Here is a 19,252-nt window from a genome sequence, read left to right as displayed (position 1 = left end):
AAAAGATATGCGAAGAAAGGTGTAAATATATATATATACAGGACACGACAATACGAAACAGAAATGACGTCTGAACTGCTAAGCCATCTTGGCTTTTTTTTAATGCTTTCATCTCAGTTCTGTTCATTTGAAGCCTCCTTTTTATACGTCGCTTGTTTGTATCAATTGCAAAGACATGGGCAACTTTGAATTGGTAGTCAACTTTGTTCTAAAGTTATGGCGGTCATAGCGGATAAACCGTGTGATTCTACGTTTAGCGGAGATGTTCTGTGTATTAAGTGACGCGGGGTGGGGGGGGGGGGGGGGAGCATCTTTACGATGCATTTAGCTGATCTACAAGTGGTCTGACGCGGGCGTTAGATTACGAGCGTTTTCAAGAGTAACGTTAATAACCAGGCTTTTTGGGAAACAGCTCGGAGATTTTAACGATGCTCCTAAGAGGTTCTAACGATGAACGTAACCATAATGTACTGAAAAGGGCAGGGGAGCAGGTCTCGAACCCTCGACCTTCTAGCCCGAGGTCCGGCGCGCTATCGACTGTGCCGCAAAAGCATGCTCGAGCGGCAGAGTCGATTTCCGCGTTTATAAACCCAGGGTCGTTACAATAAGATGCTTTTGGGGAAACCGGGCCCAGATTCATTACTAATTGTTGTCTGAATAGAAAGATAGGCCTATGAAATGTAATGTCCTTTATGTTGAAGGAGTGGAAACATGGGATGGGATATGCAGTACTCCCATTCCCAAAACATCAGTGTTTGAGATGGGTTTATTATTGTGTTATAGGGTTTAACGTGCTAACGTATCAGTATACATGCATTTTACCATCATGTAGGAAGTAGGCCCATCTCCGTTTCCTGTCTAGCACATATAAATAGTATCTGGTTGTTTTGGAATTTTATTTCACCATTTTGAAGTGATATATGCTGTTCACACCTTTTGTTCAGTATTCTGGTAGATCTCTATTCATGCTATCATTCATCACAGAGACGATATTCCAATTTACACATCGGACAATAAAGCTATAATCTATTCTAATTTCTCTGTATTGTACTTACAGAATAGCTGGAATGACGTGTCACAGTTGCATTCTCATATTGTGATTCTGACCCATCTGTGTTCCTGTTCTTTCCAGCAGTTCTCTTCTGTTCTATTTGATTCTATTTGATTCTATTCTATTTGATTCTATTGTAAAACATCTCTGTTGTTGTTTCCAGCAGTTCTCTTCTGTTTTCTTTGATTCTATTTGATTCTATTTGATTTTATTCTATTTGATTCTATTCTATTTGATTCTATTTTTTTTTTTTTTTAAACGTCTCCGTTGTCGTTTCCAGGTGGTTTCAACAAGTTCCAGACAGACTACCCAGAACACTGTGAGATCAACCTTGACTGTTCCTGCCCCAGTAGCTCCCCGCCTGCGTCTGTCCTGGGGCTGGGTGGGCTGAGGATCAGCTCGGACTGTTCTGATGGGGAGTCATCGGACAGGGAGCCGGGCAGCGCTACCGAGTCCGAGGGCAGCCCTCTCCCCAACAACCAGCCTGCCTTCCCGGTCCAGATCTTACCGTACCTCTACCTGGGCTGTGCCAAAGACTCCACCAACCTGGACATCCTGGGGAAGTATAATATTAAGTACATCCTGAACGTCACGCCCAACCTGCCCAACATGTTTGAACATCACGGAGACTTCAAGTACAAACAGATCCCCATCTCCGATCACTGGAGCCAAAACCTCTCGCAGTTTTTCCCAGAGGCCATTTCTTTCATTGGTGAGTTGTGGCACTAGCCTGCTCATTTGGATGTTGTTCAATCACAGATCAGTTGGAGTTCAAAGTCTTTTCATTCTTGTCTTGTGTTGTAATGTTCGTTTGCGTAATGTTTCATGAACCCGGGTCATAGTTGATTAATTTGAAAACTGTTTCCTCAGCTCATCCCACCAACATTCAGGTTATATAACTATAAAACTAAATTAGGCATCGATAGATTCATTAAGTTGTTGGCTGAGTCAAACACGCTGTCTTATTGCTTAAAACATAGATTTTATAAGTACGATAACAAATCTTATAACTCAAAACATATATAGTATAGATGTATGAGTCAGCAACTTAAGATAACAGCTTCATCCTTCAAGAAACAACTCTGATTGATCTCTTCTGAGCGGTTTGTGGTATTTCCTGCTACACGCCTCATTTCACACCATGAACGCTATGAGTCATGACTTGATCTGAGTCGCTCTAGCGTTGGAGGGATTACATCATCAAATCACAGAGTGGGCCTTTAATGAACTCATCAAAAGTTGGCCTACAGGTTTCTAGCACACTCATTATACAACAGAAGGGAATCTGTGAATGAAGGCCAGGTCATGTTAAGAACCACTGTGAATGAAGTAAGCCAGGTCATGTTGAGAACCACTGTGAATGAAGTAGGTCAGGTCATGTTGAGAACCACTGTGAATGAAGTAAGCCAGGTCATGTTGAGAACCACTGTGAATGAAGTAAGCCAGGTCATGTTGAGAACCACTGTGAATGAAGTAGGTCAGGTCATGTTGAGAACCACTGTGAATGAAGTAAGCCAGGTCATGTTGAGAACCACTGTGAATGAAGTAGGTCAGGTCATGTTGAGAACCACTGTGAATGAAGTAGGTCAGGTCATGTTGAGAACCACTGTGAATGAAGTAAGCCAGGTCATGTTGAGAACCACTGTGAATGAAGTAAGCCAGGTCATGTTGAGAACCACTGTGAATGAAGTAGGTCAGGTCATGTTGAGAACCACTGTGAATGAAGTAGGCCAGGTCATGTTGAGAACCACTGTGAATGAAGTAGGCCAGGTCATGTTGAGAACCACTGTGAATGAAGTAGGCCAGGTCATGTTGAGAACCACTGTGAATGAAGTAGGTCAGGTCATGTTGAGAACCACTGTGAATGAAGTAGGCCAGGTCATGTTGAGAACCACTGTGAATGAAGTAGGTCAGGTCATGTTGAGAACCACTGTGAATGAAGTAGGCCAGGTCATGTTGAGAACCACTGTGAATGAAGTAGGCCAGGTCATGCTGAGAACCATTGTGAATGAAGTAGGCCAGGTCATGTTGAGAACCACTGTGAATGAAGTAGGCCAGGTCATGCTGAGAACCATTGTGAATGAAGTAGGCCAGGTCATGTTGAGAACCACTGTGAATGAAGTAGGCCAGGTCATGTTGAGAACCACTGTGAATGAAGTAGGCCAGGTCATGTTGAGAACCACTGTGAATGAAGTAGGCCAGGTCATGTTGAGAACCACTGTAAACGAAGTAGGCCAGGTCATGTTGAGAACCACTGTGAATGAAGTAGGTCAGGTCATGTTGAGAACCACTGTGAATGAAGTAGGCCAGGTCATGTTGAGAACCACTGTGAATGAAGTAGGCCAGGTCATGTTGAGAACCACTGTGAATGAAGTAGGCCAGGTCATGTTGAGAACCACTGTGAATGAAGTAGGCCAGGTCATGTTGAGAACCACTGTGAATGAAGTAGGCCAGGTCATGCTGAGAACCATTGTAATGAATGATGGGTGTCTAGGGTGGTTTGGCTGATGTAATGAATGATGGGTGTCTAGGGTGGTTTGGCTGATTGGCACCCCGTTCGCTACTAAAGTAGTGCATTATAATAGGGAATAGGGCTCTGGTCTAAAGTAGTGCACTATATAGGGAATAGGGCTCTGGTCTAAAGTAGTGCACTATATAGGGAATAGGGCTCTGGTCTAAAGTAGTGTACTATATAGGGAATAGGGCTCTGGTCTAAAGTAGTGCACTATATAGGGAATAGGGCTCTGGTCTAAAGTAGTGCACTATATAGGGAATAGGGCTCTGGTCTAAAGTAGTGCACTATATAGGGAATAGGGCTCTGGTCTAAAGTAGTGCACTATATAGGGAATAGGGCTCTGGTCTATAGTAGTGTACTATATAGGGAATAGGGCTCTGGTCTAAAGTAGTGCACTATATAGGGAATAGGGCTCTGGTCTAAAGTAGTGCACTATATAGGGAATAGGGCTCTGGTCTAAAGTAGTGCACTATATAGGGAATAGGGCTCTGGTCTAAAGTAGTGCACTATATAGGGAATAGGGCTCTGGTCTAAAGTAGTGCACTATATAGGGAATAGGGCTCTGGTCTAAAGTAGTGTACTATATAGGGAATAGGGCTCTGGTCTAAAGTAGTGCACTATATAGGGAATAGGGCTCTGGTCTAAAGTAGTGTACTATATAGGGAATAGGGCTCTGGTCTAAAGTAGTGCACTATATAGGGAATAGGGCTCTGGTCTAAAGTAGTGCACTATATAGGGAATAGGGCTCTGGTCTAAAGTAGTGCACTATATAGGGAATAGGGCTCTGGTCTAAAGTAGTGCACTATATAGGGAATAGGGCTCTGGTCTAAAGTAGTGCACTATATAGGGAATAGGGCTCTGGTCTATAGTAGTGCACTATATAGGGAATAGGGCTCTGGTCTAAAGTAGTGCACTATATAGGGAATAGGGCTCTGGTCTAAAGTAGTGCACTATATAGGGAATAGGGCTCTGGTCTAAAGTAGTGCACTATATAGGGAATAGGGCTCTGGTCTAAAGTAGTGCACTATATAGGGAATAGGGCTCTGGTCTAAAGTAGTGCACTATATAGGGAATAGGGCTCTGGTCTAAAGTAGTGCACTATATAGGGAATAGGGCTCTGGTCTAAAGTAGTGCACTATATAGGGAATAGGGCTCTGGTCTAAAGTAGTGCACTATATAGGGAATAGGGCTCTGGTCTAAAGTAGTGCACTATATAGGGAATAGGGCTCTGGTCTAAAGTAGTGCACTATATAGGGAATAGGGCTCTGGTCTAAAGTAGTGTACTATATAGGGAATAGGGCTCTGGTCAAAAGTAGTGTACTATATAGGGAATAGGGCTCTGGTCTAAAGTAGTGCACTATATAGGGAATAGGGCTCTGGTCTAAAGACCCGTTTTCACCTTGGATCTGCAGTAGCAATAGAAAACCAAAAAAATCTGTCTTGACTGTTGCGAATCGCACAACACAGAGTAGGACTCTGTCACGCCAGTTGAGTGACGACTATACACAAAGAATTATAACAGAGAGGTTTGTTTTATTATATTGACTTATTACCATTTCAGTATTTTAGACCAGACTATTTGTTGATAGTTTCAGTATTTCAGACCAGACTATTTGACAATAGTTTCAGTATTTCAGTTCACTGTTTAACGATTGTTTCAGTATTTCAGACCAGACTATTTGACGATTGTTTCAGTATTTCAGTTCACTATTTAACGATTGTTTCAGTATTTCAGATCCAACTATTTTCCAATAGTTTCAATATTTTAGATCTGACCATTTGTGGTTAGTTTCAGTATGTAATTAATCAGCCTACTACTAGACAAATACCCAGGGTTTCCCCCTCATCAGCTTCATGGGAATGTGGAGTTTTGGTTTGGCTCTGGAATGTACCCTGGGCCTTGTTTGTTTTGAAAGTGCCACAGTTAAGAAACACACTATGACATGTGTAAGGGTCGAGTCAGAGTTTGAGGGTCTTGGTCAATCGCTGGAATGTGTGGTAGCAGGGATTGCTGCTCCACTTTTAGGGAAATATATAAAGCTACTGTAGGGCCTGTTAGTTAGTTAGTTAGTTAGTTAGTTAGGGCCAGTTAGTTAGTTAGTTAGTTAGTTAGTTAGTTAGTTAGGGCCAGTTAGTTAGTTAGTTAGTTAGTTAGTTAGTTAGGGCCTGTTAGTTAGTTAGTTAGTTAGGGCCTGTTAGTTAGTTAGTTAGTTAGGGCCTGTTAGTTAGTTAGTTAGTTAGGGCCTGTTAGTTAGTTAGTTAGTTAGGGCCTGTTAGTTAGTTAGTTAGTTACTTTGGGCCTGTTAGTTAGTTAGTTAGTTAGTTAGTTAGTTAGTTAGTTAGTTAGGGCCTGTTAATTAGTTAGTTAGTTAGGGCCTGTTAGTTAGTTAGTTAGTTAGTTAGTTAGTTAGTTAGGGCCTGTTAGTTAGTTAGTTAGTTAGTTAGTTTGGGCCTGTTAGTTAGTTAATGCATGTTAGTTAGTTTGGGCCTGTTAGTTAGTTAGTTAATGCCTGTTAATTAGTTTGGGCCTGTTAGTTAGTTTGGGCCTGTTAGTTAGTCAATGCCTGTTAGTTAGTTTGGGCCTGTTAGTTAGTTAATGCCTGTTAGTTAGTTTGGGCCTGTTAGTTAGTTAATGCCTGTTAGTTAGTTGATGCCTGTTAGTTAGTTTGGGCCTGTTAGTTAGTTAATGCCTGTTAGTTAGTTTGGGCCTGTTAGTTAGTTAATGCCTGTTAGTTAGTTAATGCCTGTTAGTTAGTTTGGGCCTGTTAGTTAGTTGATGCCTGTTAGTTAGTTTGGGCCTGTTAGTTAGTTAATGCCTGTTAGTTAGTTTGGGCCTGTTAGTTAGTTAATGCCTGTTAGTTAGTTTGGGTCTGTTAGTTAGTTTGGGCCTGTTAGTTAGTTTGGGCCTGTTAGTTAGTTAGTTAGTTAGTTACTTTGTGCCTGTTAGTTAGTTAATGCATGTTAGTTAGTTTGGGCCTGTTAGTTAGTTAGTTAGTTAGTTAATGCCTGTTAGTTAGTTTGGGCCTGTTAGTTAGTTAATGCCTGTTAGTTAGTTTGGGTCTGTTAGTTAGTCTGGGCCTGTTAGTTAGTTAGTTAATGCCTGTTAGTTAGTTTGGGCCTGTTAGTTAGTCAATGCCTGTTAGTTAGTTTGGGCCTGTTAGTTAGTTAATGCCTGTTAGTTAGTTTGGGCCTGTTAGTTAGTTAATGCCTGTTAATTAGTTTGGGCCTGTTAGTTAGTTAATGCCTGTTAGTTAGTTAATGCCTGTTAGTTAGTTTGGGCCTGTTAGTTAGTTAGTTAATGCCTGTTAGTTAGTTTGGGCCTGTTAGTTAATTAATGCCTGTTAGTTAGTTTGGGCCTGTTAGTTAGTTTGGGCCTGTTAGTTAGTTAATGCCTGTTAGTTAGTTTGGGCCTGTTAGTTAGTTAATGGGAGGGAGGGAGGGATGCAGAGAGGGAGGGAGGGAGGGAGGGAGGGGTAGGGGTAGGGGTTGGGAGAGAAGGAAGGAGTAGGGGTTGGGAGAGAGTGGGACTGACTTACTTTGCGGTATCCTTTGAAGCACTAATGGCTTGATAGTGCAGAGTGTTGCACCAGATAAAACCTAGGAACATCATCTAGGTTGTGAATAATAGATCATCTCTATCAATGACTATGTGCCAAATGACACCTTGTACCCTGTATAGTGCACTACTTTTTAAAATGGGCCCTGGTCAAAATTTGTATATACATTTTTAATATGGGCCTGGTGTCTTGAGATGTTGCTTCAATATATCCACATAATTTTCTTCCATCATGAAGCCATCTATTTTGTGAAGTGCACCAGTCCCTCCTGCAGCAAAGCATCCCCACAACATGATGCTGCCACCCCCGGGCTTCACGGTTGGGATGGTGTTCTTCGGCTTGCAAGCCCCCCTTTTTCATCCAAACATAACGATGGTCATTATGGCCAAACAGTTCTATTTTTGTCTCATCAGACCAGAGGACATTTCTCCAGAAAGTACGATCTTTGTCCCCATGTGCAGTTGCAAACCGCAGTCTGGCTTTTTTATGGTGGTTTTGGAGCAGTGGCTTATTCCTTGCTGAGCGGCCTTTCAGGTTATGTCGATATAGTACTCGTTTTACTGTGGATATAGATACTTTTGTACCTGTTTCCTCCAGCATCTTCACAAGGTCCTTTGCTGTTGTTCTGGGATTGATTTGCACTTTTTGCACCAAAGTACGTTCATCTCTAGAAGACAGAACGCGTCTCCTTCCTGAGCGGTATGAAAGCTGCGTGGTCCCATGGTGTTTATACTTGCGTACTATTGTTTGTACAGAGGAACGTGGTACCTTCAGGTGTTTGGAAATTGTTCCCAAGGATGAACCAGACTTGTGGATATCTACAAGTTTTTTTCTGAGGTCTTGGCTGATTTCTTTTGATTTTCCCATGATGTCAAGCAAAGAGGCACTGAGTTTGAAGGTAGGCCTTGAAATACATCCACAGGTACACCTCCAATTGACTCAAATTATGTCAATTAGAAGCTTCTAAAGCCATGACATCATATTCTGGAATGTTGCAAGCTGGTCATTTAGTTCTGAACGTGGGTCATTTAGTTCTGAACGTGGGTCATTTATTTCCTTCAGAAAATATTCACACCCTTTGACTTTTTCCACATGTTGTTGTGTTACAGCCTGAATTTAAAATAGATCAAATAGAGATTTTGTGTCACTGGCCTACACATAATGACAAAGTGTAATAATTGTTTTTCGAAATCTTTACAAATAAATAAAACATGAAAAGCTGAAATGTCTTGAGTCAATAAGTATTCAACCCCTTTGTGGCTAGTAAAACCTCCAGTGTTTAACATGAGTTTTTAATGACTACCTCATCTCTCTACCCCACACATACAATTATCTGTAAGGTCCTTCAGTTGAGAAGTGAATTTCAAACACCTATTCAACCACAAAGGCCAGGGAGGTTTTCCAATTCCTTGCCAAGAAGGGCACCTACAGTGGTTTGCGAAAGTATTCACCCCCTTGGCATTTTTCCTATTTTGTTGCCTTACAACCTGGAATTAAAATAGATTTTTGGGGGATTTGTATCAGTTGATTTATGCAACATGCCTACCACTTTGAAGATACAAAATACTTTTTATTGTGAAACAAACAAGAACTAAGACAAAAAAAACTATTATTCACTAACTAACTATTCAACCCCCCAAAGTCAATACTTTGTAGAGCCACCTTTCGCAGCAATTACAGCTGCAAGTCTCTTGGGGTATGTCTCTATAAGCTTGGCACATCTAGCCACTGGGATTTTTGCCCATTTTTCAAGGCAAAACTGCTCCAGCTATCTTTAAGTCATACCACAGATTCTCAATTGGATTGAGGTCTGGACTTTGACTAGGCCATTCCAAGACATTTAAATGTTTCCCCTTAAACCACTCAAGTGTTGCTTTAGCAGTATGCTTAGGGTCATTGTCCTGCTGGAAGGTGAACCTCCGTCCCAGTCTCTAATCTCTGGAAAACTGAAACAGGTTTCCTTCAAGAATTTCCCTGTATTTAGCACTATCCATCATTCCTTCATTTCTGACCATTTCCCAGTCCCTGACGATGAGAGATGTTGGGTTTGCGCCAGACATAGCATTTTTCTTGATGGCCAAAAAGCTACATTTTAGTCTCATCTGACCAGAGTACCTTCTTCTATCTGTTTGGGGAGTCTCCCACATGCATTTTGGCGGACACCAAATGTGTTTGCCTATTTTTTTCTTTAAGCAATGGCTTTTTTCTGGCCACTCTTCCGTAAACCCAGCTCTGTGGAGTGTACGGCTTAAAGTGGTCCTATGGACAGATACTCAAGTGGTCCTATGGACAGATACTCCAATCGCCGCTGTGGAGCTTTGCAGCTCCTTCAGGGTTATCTTTGGTCTCCTTGTTGCCTCTCTGATTAATGCCCTCCTTGCCTGGTCTGTGAGTTCTGGTGGGCGGCCCTCTCTTGGCAGATTTGTTGTGGTGCCATATTCTTTACCTTTTTTTATTAATGTATTTAATGGTGCTCCGTGGGATGTTAAACGTTTCTGATATTTTTTTATAACCCAACCCTGATCTGTACTTCTCCACAACTTTGTCCCTGACCTGTTTGGCGAGCTCCTTGGTCTTGATAATGCTGCTTGCTTGGTGGTGCCCCTTGCTTACGGGGGTGCAGAATCTGGGGCCTTTCAGAACAGGTGTAAATATACTGAGATCATGTGACAGATCATGTGACACTTAGATTGCACACAGGTGGACTTTATTTAACTAATTATGTGACTTCTGAAGGTAATTGGTTGCACCAGATCTTATTTAGGGGCTTCATAGCAAAGGGGGTGAATACATATGCACGCACCACTTTTCTGTTTTAAAAAAATCTTTGAAACAAGTTATTTCTTTCATTTCACTTCACCAATTTTGACTATTGTGTGTATGTCTATTACATGAAATCCAAATAAAAATCCATATAAATTACAGGGTGTAATGCAACCAAGGGGGATGAATACTTTTGCAAGGCACTGTATTGGCGGATAGGTAAACAGAACAGACATTGAATATCCCTTTGAGCATGGTGCAATAATTAATTACACTTTGGATGGTGTATCAATACAACCAGTCACTACAAAGATACAGGAGTCCTTCCAAACTCAGTTGCAGGAGAGGAAGGAAACCGCTCAGGGATTTCACCATGAGACCAAGGGTGACTTTAAAACAGTTCCAGAGTTTAATGGCTGTGACAGGAGAAAACTGAGGATGGATCAACAACATTGTAGTTACTCCACAATATTAGCCTAAATGACAGAGTGAAAAGAAGGAAGCCTGTACAGAATACAAATATTCCAAAACATGCATCCTGTTTGCAACAAGGCACAAAAGTAATACTGCAAAAAAATGTGGCAAAGCAATTAACCTTTTGTCCTGAGGACAAAGTGTTATGTTTGAGGCAAATCCAATACAACAAATTACTGAGTAACACTCTCATATTTTAAAGCATAGTGGTGGCTGCATCATGTTATGGGTATGCTTGTAATCGTTAAGGACTGGAGAGTTTTTCAGGATAAAAAAGAAACGGAATGGAGCAAGGCACAGGCAAAATCCTAGAGGAAAACCTGGTTCAGTCTGCTTTCAACCTGACACTGGGAGATGAATTCACTTATCAGCAGGACAATAACCTAAAACGTTGGTGTAGCTGTTCTCTCATTATAAACTCCAGAGAGGTGGAGTTGGTGTAGCTGTTCCCTCATTATAAACTCCAGAGAGGTGGAGTTGGTGGAGCTGTTCCCTCATTATAAACTCCAGAGAGGTGGAGTTGGTGGAGCTGTTCCCTCATTATAAACTCCAGAGAGGTGGAGTTGGTGGAGCTGTTCCCTCATTATAAACTCCAGAGAGGTGGAGTTGGTGTAGCTGTTCCCTCATTATAAACTCCAGAGAGGTGGAGTTGGTGTAGCTGTTCCCTCATTATAAACTCCAGAGAGGTGGAGTTGGTGTAGCTGTTCCCTCATTATAAACTCCAGAGAGGTGGAGTCGGTGTAGCTGTTCCCTCATTATAAACTCCAGAGAGGTGGAGTTGGTGGAGCTGTTCCCTCATTATAAACTCCAGAGAGGTGGAGTTGGTGGAGCTGTTCCCTCATTATAAACTCCAGAGAGGTGGAGTTGGTGGAGCTGTTCCCTTTAAATATTTCTGAACACTCAACGGCTTCACACAAGTTCAATAAAGTAAGTAAAACTCATTTGTGTGGCATTAAAAAAACACCTCAAACTGATCTCTACCTTCTCTCTTCCAGATGAAGCTCGTTCCAAAAAGTGTGGTGTCCTGGTGCACTGCCTGGCAGGGATCAGTCGCTCGGTAACGGTAACCGTGGCCTACCTGATGCAGAAGCTCAACCTGTCGCTCAACGACGCCTACGACTTCGTCAAACGCAAGAAGTCCAACATCTCGCCCAACTTCAACTTCATGGGTCAGCTTCTGGACTTTGAGAGAACGTTGGGGCTCAGTAGCCCATGTGACAACCACACCTCCACCAATGACCAGCTGTTCTTCACCACGCCAACCAATCATAACGTGTTCCAGCTCGACACGCTGGAATCTACATGAAAGCGGGGGAGGGGCGAGACTTGAGCGGCCAACTTGGATGTGAATGTTTATCTTCTGATCGTCAGAGGCTGGCTGGCTTTGACAGCGGATAGTCTGGGATGGTGGATGGACATGGGAAGAGGACAGGGGCAGAACAGACGCCAAATGGAAGTGTTTTTGGCTTGTTGAATCATTCTCAGAGAGGAAGAGGAGGAAGTCTGTCTGGCTTGTTTAATCATTTGTCTCTCAGAGAGGAAGAGGAGGAAGTCTGTTTGGCTTGTTGAATCATTGGTCTCTCAGAGAGGAAGAGGAGGAAGTCTGTCTGGCTTGTTTAATCATTGGTCTCTCAGAGAGGAAGAAGTCTGTCTGGCTTGTTGAATCATTCTCAGAGAGGAAGAGGAGGAAGTCTGTCTGGCTTGTTGAATCATTCTCAGAGAGGAAGAGGAGGAAGTCTGTCTGGCTTGTTGAATCATTCTCAGAGAGGAAGAGGAGGAAGTCTGTTCTGCTGGTTCATCTCCACAGCGGTCTGGGAAGCGCCTTATCTTGTCATCTTTTTGACCAGCCTGTTATTTTATGTCTAAGGAAGGAAGTCCTAGATGTAGACTGATTCATACAGAACAGAACCGTACAGAGAATCATACAAAGATGGGTAACACAGATAGATGGATCTGCCTGCAGTCATTGATTGATTCATTGTCGTCCTCTTGGACAAGCGCATCATCAACAACGTTTTGATGATGATGATGATGATGATGATGGTGGTGCCAATGTGTTGGAGGGTCCTGGATTCACCCGTATGGAGCTGGTCTCCCTGTATTGAATGTTGGTCAATTTTTTTGAACAAACTTAAGTTATTATTAAAACAAAACACAAGTCTGTTCAAGTGATGCTAATAGCAAGGTAATTACAAGAACGTATTATCAGTATGAATGTATGTATGTATGTATGCATTTGTATATTTGAATATATTTACACACAAATGCATGTATGTCTACCACTATACTCTTACCTGTACAAAAACACACTGACAGCTGAAGGAGATAGTATAACTAAAGAGAAAACAGATCAACAGAAAATAACTTTTTGATAATATTCTGGTTGTTTTTGTAATTTCTTTTCTATGTTTGTAAAGATGACCTAATGCAGTTTGCACAGTGGTGAAGCCTATCGTTTCTTGGCACTTGAGAGAGCGAGAGAGACATTGAGAGAGAGAGAGAGAGAGAGAGACATTGAGAGAGAGAGAGACATTGAGAGAGAGAGAGAGACATTGAGAGAGAGAGAGACATTGAGAGAGAGAGAGAGACATTGAGAGAGAGAGACATTGAGAGAGAGAGAGAGATACACAGAGAGAGAGAGAGAGAGAGAGAGAGAGAGAGAGAGACATAGAGAGAGAGAGAGAGAGAGAGAGAGAGAGAGATTCAGAGAGGGACATTCAGAGATTGAGAGAAGAAGAGAGGGACATTCAGAGAATGAGAGAAGAAGAGAGGGACATTCAGAGATTGAGCTGGGTGAAGCACTTAATTTAAAGCTTATTGATCCTTAATTGTATATGAAAGATAGAATACATCCCAAATGTCCCCCCTACTTCCTACATCAGGGACATTCAACTCTGACCCTACGAGGTCCGGAGCCTGCTAGTTTTTTATCTGATAACGAATTGCACACCTGGTGTCCCAGGACTAAATCATTCCCTGATTAGAGGGGAAACAATGAAGAAATGCAGTGGAACTGTCTGTCAGAGTTGAGTTGGAGAGCCCTACGTAGTGCACTACGGAGGGAGTAGGGTTCCATAGGGCTCTGGTCTAAAGTAGTGCACTACGGAGGGAATAGGGTTCCATAGGGCTCTGGTCTAAAGTAGTGCACTACGGAGGGAATAGGGTTCCATAGGGCTCTGGTCTAAAGTAGTGCACTACGGAGGGAATAGGGTTCCATAGGGCTCTGGTCTAAAGTAGTGCACTACGGAGGGAATAGGGTGCCATAGGGCTCTGGTCTAAAGTAGTGCACTACAGAGGGAATAGGGTTCCATAGGGCTCTGGTCTAAAGTAGTGCACTACGGAGGGAGTAGGGTTCCATGGGGCTCTGGTCTAAAGTAGTGCACTACGGAGGGAATAGGGTCCCATAGGGCTCTGGTCTAAAGTAGTGCACTACGGAGGGACTAGGGTGCCATAGGGCTCTGGTCTAAAGTAGTGCACTACGGTGGGAATAGGGGGCCATAGGGCTCTGGTCTAAAGTAGTGCACTACGGAGGGAATAGGGTTCCATAGGGCTCTGGTCTAAAGTAGTGCACTACGGAGCGAGTAGGGTTCCATAGGGCTCTGGTCTAAAGTAGTGCACTACGGAGGGAATAGGGTGCCATAGGGCTCTGGTCTAAAGTAGTGCACTACGGAGGGAATAGGGTTCCATAGGGCTCTGGTCTAAAGTAGTGCACTACGGAGGGAGTAGGGTCCATAGGGCTCTGGTCTAAAGTAGTGCACTACGGAGGGAATAGGGTGCCATAGGGCTCTGGTCTAAAGTAGTGCACTACGGAGGGAATAGGGTGCCATAGGGTTCTGGCCTAAAGTAGTGCACTATATAGGGAATAGGGTGCCATAGGGTCCTGGTCTAAAGTAGTGCACTATATAGGGAATAGGGTGCCATTTGGGATGTAGATTCATTATTTTGGTTTAAGATCCCAACATCCTCTGAAAGAGTTTTAATCGTGGGAACAATCCCCCTGCAAGCCATGGTTATATTATACATATTATATTCCTCTAAATGATTTTATTAGGAATAAAAGATTAGCTCAGTTCTCTACATGAGCATGCTACTGTGTGCTCTCTACCGGTGGGGTGGTGGGTGACTACGCAGGGAAAGGGTTGGTTGTGAATAGCTTTGAAAATGTTTCTACATTTCCAGGTTTTCCAAAAATCCCGGTTTGGAGATTTCCTTATTGAGAGAACAAGCAGAACATCCAGGAATCCTTCTTCCAGGTTTCCTGGAAAACCTGGGAATTGTAGAAAATGACTGATTTTGCGACCCTAGTCGGGAGGTTGTTGGTTTATTTACCAGTTGGAAGACGGACGTCTAGCAATACTGCTGTCTGTCTGTCTGTCTGTCTGTCTGTCTGTCTGTCTGTCCTGCCTGCCTGTCTGTCTGTCTGTCTGTCTGTCTGTCTGTCTGCCTGCCTGTCTGTCTGTCTGTCTGTCTGTCTGTCTGTCTGTCTGTCTGTCTGTCTGTCTGTCTGTCTGCCTGCCTGCCTGCCTGCCTGTCTGTCTGTCTGTCTGCCTGCCTGTCTGTCTGTCTGTCTGTCTGTCTGTCTGTCTGTCTGTCTGTCTGTCTGTCTGCCTGCCTGCCTGCCTGTCTGCCTGTATGTCTGTCTATCTGTCAGGTATAGACCCCGTTCACACCGAGGACTCTATTACGTCTGTAATCTGTACAGCTGAAGGTTGTGTGACCTAAATGAAAGGTCACCTCCCATTGGGCCGACATACGCAGCGGTGACCGTGAATGGAGTCTCTGCTAACACGGGAACATTTCCTTTTAGATTTCAACCACGCCGGACTTCAGCCATACAGATTGAACCCGGACCTTTAGGTCGCACAACTGATGTCCAACGCATTTGACACAACGATTGTGATACAATTTATATATATTTTTTCCTAATACTTCAATCTTCTGTTGTATCACAACCGTTGTACCAAATGTGTTGTACACCAGTTGTACGACTCGAGTGAGGGGTCATATAGAGGAGAGGAAGGTTGTTAGCATTAGCTATTATAAGTGGTTATAAGCTATAGCTGTTGGAAGAGGTTATAAGCTCTATCTGTTGGAAGAGATTATAAGCTCTATCTGTTGGAAAAGGTTATAAGCTCTATCTGTTGGAAGAGGTTATAAGCTCTAGCTGTTGGAAGAGGTTATAAGTTCTAGCTGTTGGAAGAGGTTATAAGCTCTAGTTGTTGGAAGAGGTTATAAGCTCTAGCTGTTGGAAGATGTTATAAGCTCTAGCTGTTGGAAGAGGTTATAAGCTCTAGCTGTTGGAAGAGGTTATAAGCTATAGCTTTTGTAAAAGGTTATAAGCTCTAGCTGTTGAAAGAGGTTATAAGCTCTAGTTGTTGGAAGAGGTTTTAAGCTCGAGCTGTTGGAAGAGGTTATAAGTTCTAGCTGTTGGAAGAGGTTATAAGCTCTAGTTGTTGGAAGAGGTTATAAGCTCTAGTTGTTGGAAGAGGTTATAAGCTCTAGCTGTTGGAAGAGGTTATAAGCTCTAGTTGTTGGAAGAGGTTATAAGCTCTAGTTGTTGGAAGAGGTTATAAGCTCTAGCTGTTGGAAGAGGTTATAAGCTCTAGTTGTTGGAAGAGGTTATAAGCTCTAGCTGTTGGAAGATGTTATAAGCTCTAGCTGTTGGAAGAGGTTATAAGCTCTATCTGTTGGAAGAGGTTATAAGCTATAGCTTTTGTAAAAGGTTATAAGCTCTAGCTGTTGGAAGAGGTTATAAGCTATAGCTGTTGGAAGAGGTTATAAGCTCTAGTTGTTGGAAGAGGTTTTAAGCTCGAGCTGTTGGAAGAGATTATAAGCTCTAGCTGTTGGAAGAGGTTATAAGCTCTAGCTGTTGGAAGAGGTTATAAGCTCTAGCTCATCACATACAGCAGTATACAGTATATGACCAGGAGGGTTTCTAAAGCCTAATTCATACCGTACACAAAAACACAACGCAATTAGTTACTCAAAATCGCGATCCCACATAGTTGCGTCGAGTTACAAACTCCGGAGCTGCGCACATTTGCGTATTTTTGCTATGCAAGTACACAGAACAGCCATTTTGCAAATATGATGGCATTATTGTGTACGGTCCACATCAGGCTCAACATAGAGACTTGTGACTGGCCCAAAGGAAGAAGAACAGGTAGCATGCTAGCAGATACCCATAGACTTCCAGTCATTGTGCTAACACGTGTTAGCATTGGCTCACGAAACTACCTCTTAACTTCCTTCACACTGGACACAGAGACATTAAAATGCTATCCATGAGTTCATCTGACTCTGGGGAAGTAGATGAAGGGCCTCATTGCCAAAATCCCCAAGTATCCCTTTAATAACAATATAAATCAAAACAGACATGGTAATGACAAGCAACTAATTGGCTGAAATAGCACCCTGTTCCCTATAAAGTGCACTACCGCTACTTTAGTGCTCTATTGTGGTCCAAAATAGTGGGTTATATAGTGGAACGGGGTGCCCTTCGGGGACGAATGAATTGTTTCTTAACTGGTCTTCAGACGAGGTGGTTTTTCTTACTTTGCAATATATCAACAAATAACTTTTGCAGTGTTTTCAACATCTATCATGTCCTATTGCTCATCTGTTCAAGACCTCTCCTTTATGGCTCTATGTTTTCAGAGATCAATTCTGGACATCAATACAGAATACAGCTATAGAATTACAGTCATCAATACAGAATACAGCTATAGAATTACAGTCATCAAAACAGAATACAGCTATAGAATTCTGGACATCAAAACAGAATACAGCTATAGAATTCTGGACATCAAAACAGAATACAGCTATAGAATTCTGGACATCAAAACAGAATACAGCTATAGAATTCTAAACATCAAAACAGAATACAGCTATAGAATTCTAAACATCAATACAGAATACAGCTATAGAATTACAGTCATCAATACAGAATACAGCTATAGAATTCTAGAAATCAATACAGAATACAGCTATATAATTCTAAACATCAATACAGAATACAGCTATAGAATTACAGTCATCAATACAGAATACAGCTATAGAATTATAGTCATAAATACAGAATACAGCTATATAATTATAGTCATCAATACAGAATACAGCTGTAGAATGCTGGATATTAATACAGAATAAAGCTATAGAATTCTGGACATTAATACAGAATACAGCTATAGCTCTGAGTGCGCTGCTTATTTGTTGGGTTAGGTTGCCCCTAAATACTGATATTGGGCAGTTTTGCTAGCCTGGATCCCACATCTCTGTGTTATCTTGCCGATGTAACAGAGTGAGCTTCCTATCCTAACTCCCAGCAGTGTGAGGAAGGAAGCTATACTGTTAAACAAGCCCCGTGAAACCTTTTACACCTACTCTCCAATTGCTAACTCTCATTGTCAAGCCATTTGTGTGGGATGGCAATTCCATAACGAGTTGGCAAGAGAGCACAAACACACTGGCACCCAGGCTAATACTTAGTATATCACCTAGCCTGGGCACCAGTCTGATTGTGCTAACATTCCACCCCTTGTAGTGTGTTGTCATATGTTTGGCTGTGGCGAGGAGTGGTAATGATGGCACAAACTGATCTGGGACCAGGCTTACCAAAACACTTTAGAAGTGGGGGACAACCTGCACCTATATTTTTAACATGTTCCTGTTCTGGATCAGTCACAGATCACTGCTCCTTTACATTGAAATGTCTTTCTTCAAGGTTTTTGGTTTTGTATAGTGTGCTCTGTGCTATCGGTCTAGTCACGTTGGCTTTTCTCAATATATTAAGCTGATATGCAAAGTTGTTTCTCCTTTTTTAGATGATGGTGGGGTATTTTATATCCTTGAAAGGACTTTAATAGTAAGGAGTTTGAACCCAGTCACAACGATAAGGAAATATGAGGCTCCAGTCAGAAGGAGTGTAATATATAGGGAATAGGGGAAGATTTGGGACGCACAATTACGTTACACACTTAGGGTTGAAATGTATTTAAATACAGAGCTTTTTTTACTTGTATTTTATGAAGAGAAAATCTTTGATTTCAAGCTGCTTCATGTGTTTGTGTCTTTGTAACGATGAAAGATAAACCTTGAGTTTTTCTCCGTTTGTATATTTCACGGAACACAGGAACAATGTAACTGAGTTTGCGTCCAAAATAGCAACCTATTCCCTATGTAGTGCCCTACATATGACAGGCTCTGGTCTAAAGTAGGGCACTAATATAGGGAATAGGGTGCCGTTTGGGACACAGGGGAGAAAGTGACCGATCATCATCTTTACCTCACTGAGGGAATTTTCAGGGATTGTTTTGACAATGCATCTTCATACCCGTTCAATACCTGTTTCATACCCGTTCAATACCCGTTCAATACCTGTTTCATACCCGTTCAATACTCGTTCAATACCTGTTTAACGTGTGGATACATTTAGAACACGATGCCATCTATAAACGATGTGTAGAAAACTGTCAACAGGGCAGTTGATACTTCCTGATGTTAAAGGACGTTGACCATATGTATTGTATAGTGAAATGGAAACATGTTTATACGACAAATAAATATTGAATAATAATTTTCTTTAACATGTGTAATCTGCTCTTATGTGGGTTAATGTATGGTGATAACGTGGTTATGTGCTGTAACAGGGTAACTGGAGGTGAGCTATATCCTATGCCTCTTTCCATGTACCCCATCTAGTTATAGACATGCTGATATACCCCATCTAGTTATAGACATGCTGATATACCCCATCTAGTTCTAGACATGCTGATATACCCCATCTAGTTCTAGACATGCTGATATACCCCATCTAGTTCTAGACATGCTGATACACCCCATCTAGTTATAGACATGCTGATATACCCCATCTAGTTATAGACATGCTGATAT

The 19,252-nt window shown here is 42.2% G+C and overlaps 1 protein-coding gene across 2 annotated transcripts in view; it reads left to right on the top strand.

Moving 5' to 3' along the window:
- LOC139552573 (dual specificity protein phosphatase 7-like) overlaps positions 1-18,945 on the top strand; it is a 30,693-nt gene extending 11,748 nt beyond the window's left edge. Inside the window, exons 2-4 of one of the 2 annotated variants that reach the window (XR_011670449.1) lie at positions 1,332-1,763; positions 11,356-12,005; positions 12,090-18,945. Coding sequence is in view for 1 of the 2 variants with exons in the window: in XM_071364434.1 (XP_071220535.1) it covers positions 1,332-1,763; positions 11,356-11,666 (743 nt within the window). In the remaining variant the exon portion in view is untranslated. Of the gene's footprint in view, positions 1-1,331; positions 1,764-11,355 lie in introns of both variants that reach the window. The other variant, XM_071364434.1, reaches the window with a different exon arrangement.
- The last annotated feature ends 307 nt before the right edge of the window (positions 18,946-19,252 follow it).

This window comes from Salvelinus alpinus, chromosome 2, assembly GCF_045679555.1.
Source record: "Salvelinus alpinus chromosome 2, SLU_Salpinus.1, whole genome shotgun sequence".
Taxonomy (NCBI): Eukaryota; Metazoa; Chordata; class Actinopteri; order Salmoniformes; family Salmonidae; genus Salvelinus; species Salvelinus alpinus.
The sequence above is the reverse complement of the archived record's forward strand: the minus strand, read 5'-3'. Positions and strand labels throughout refer to the sequence as shown.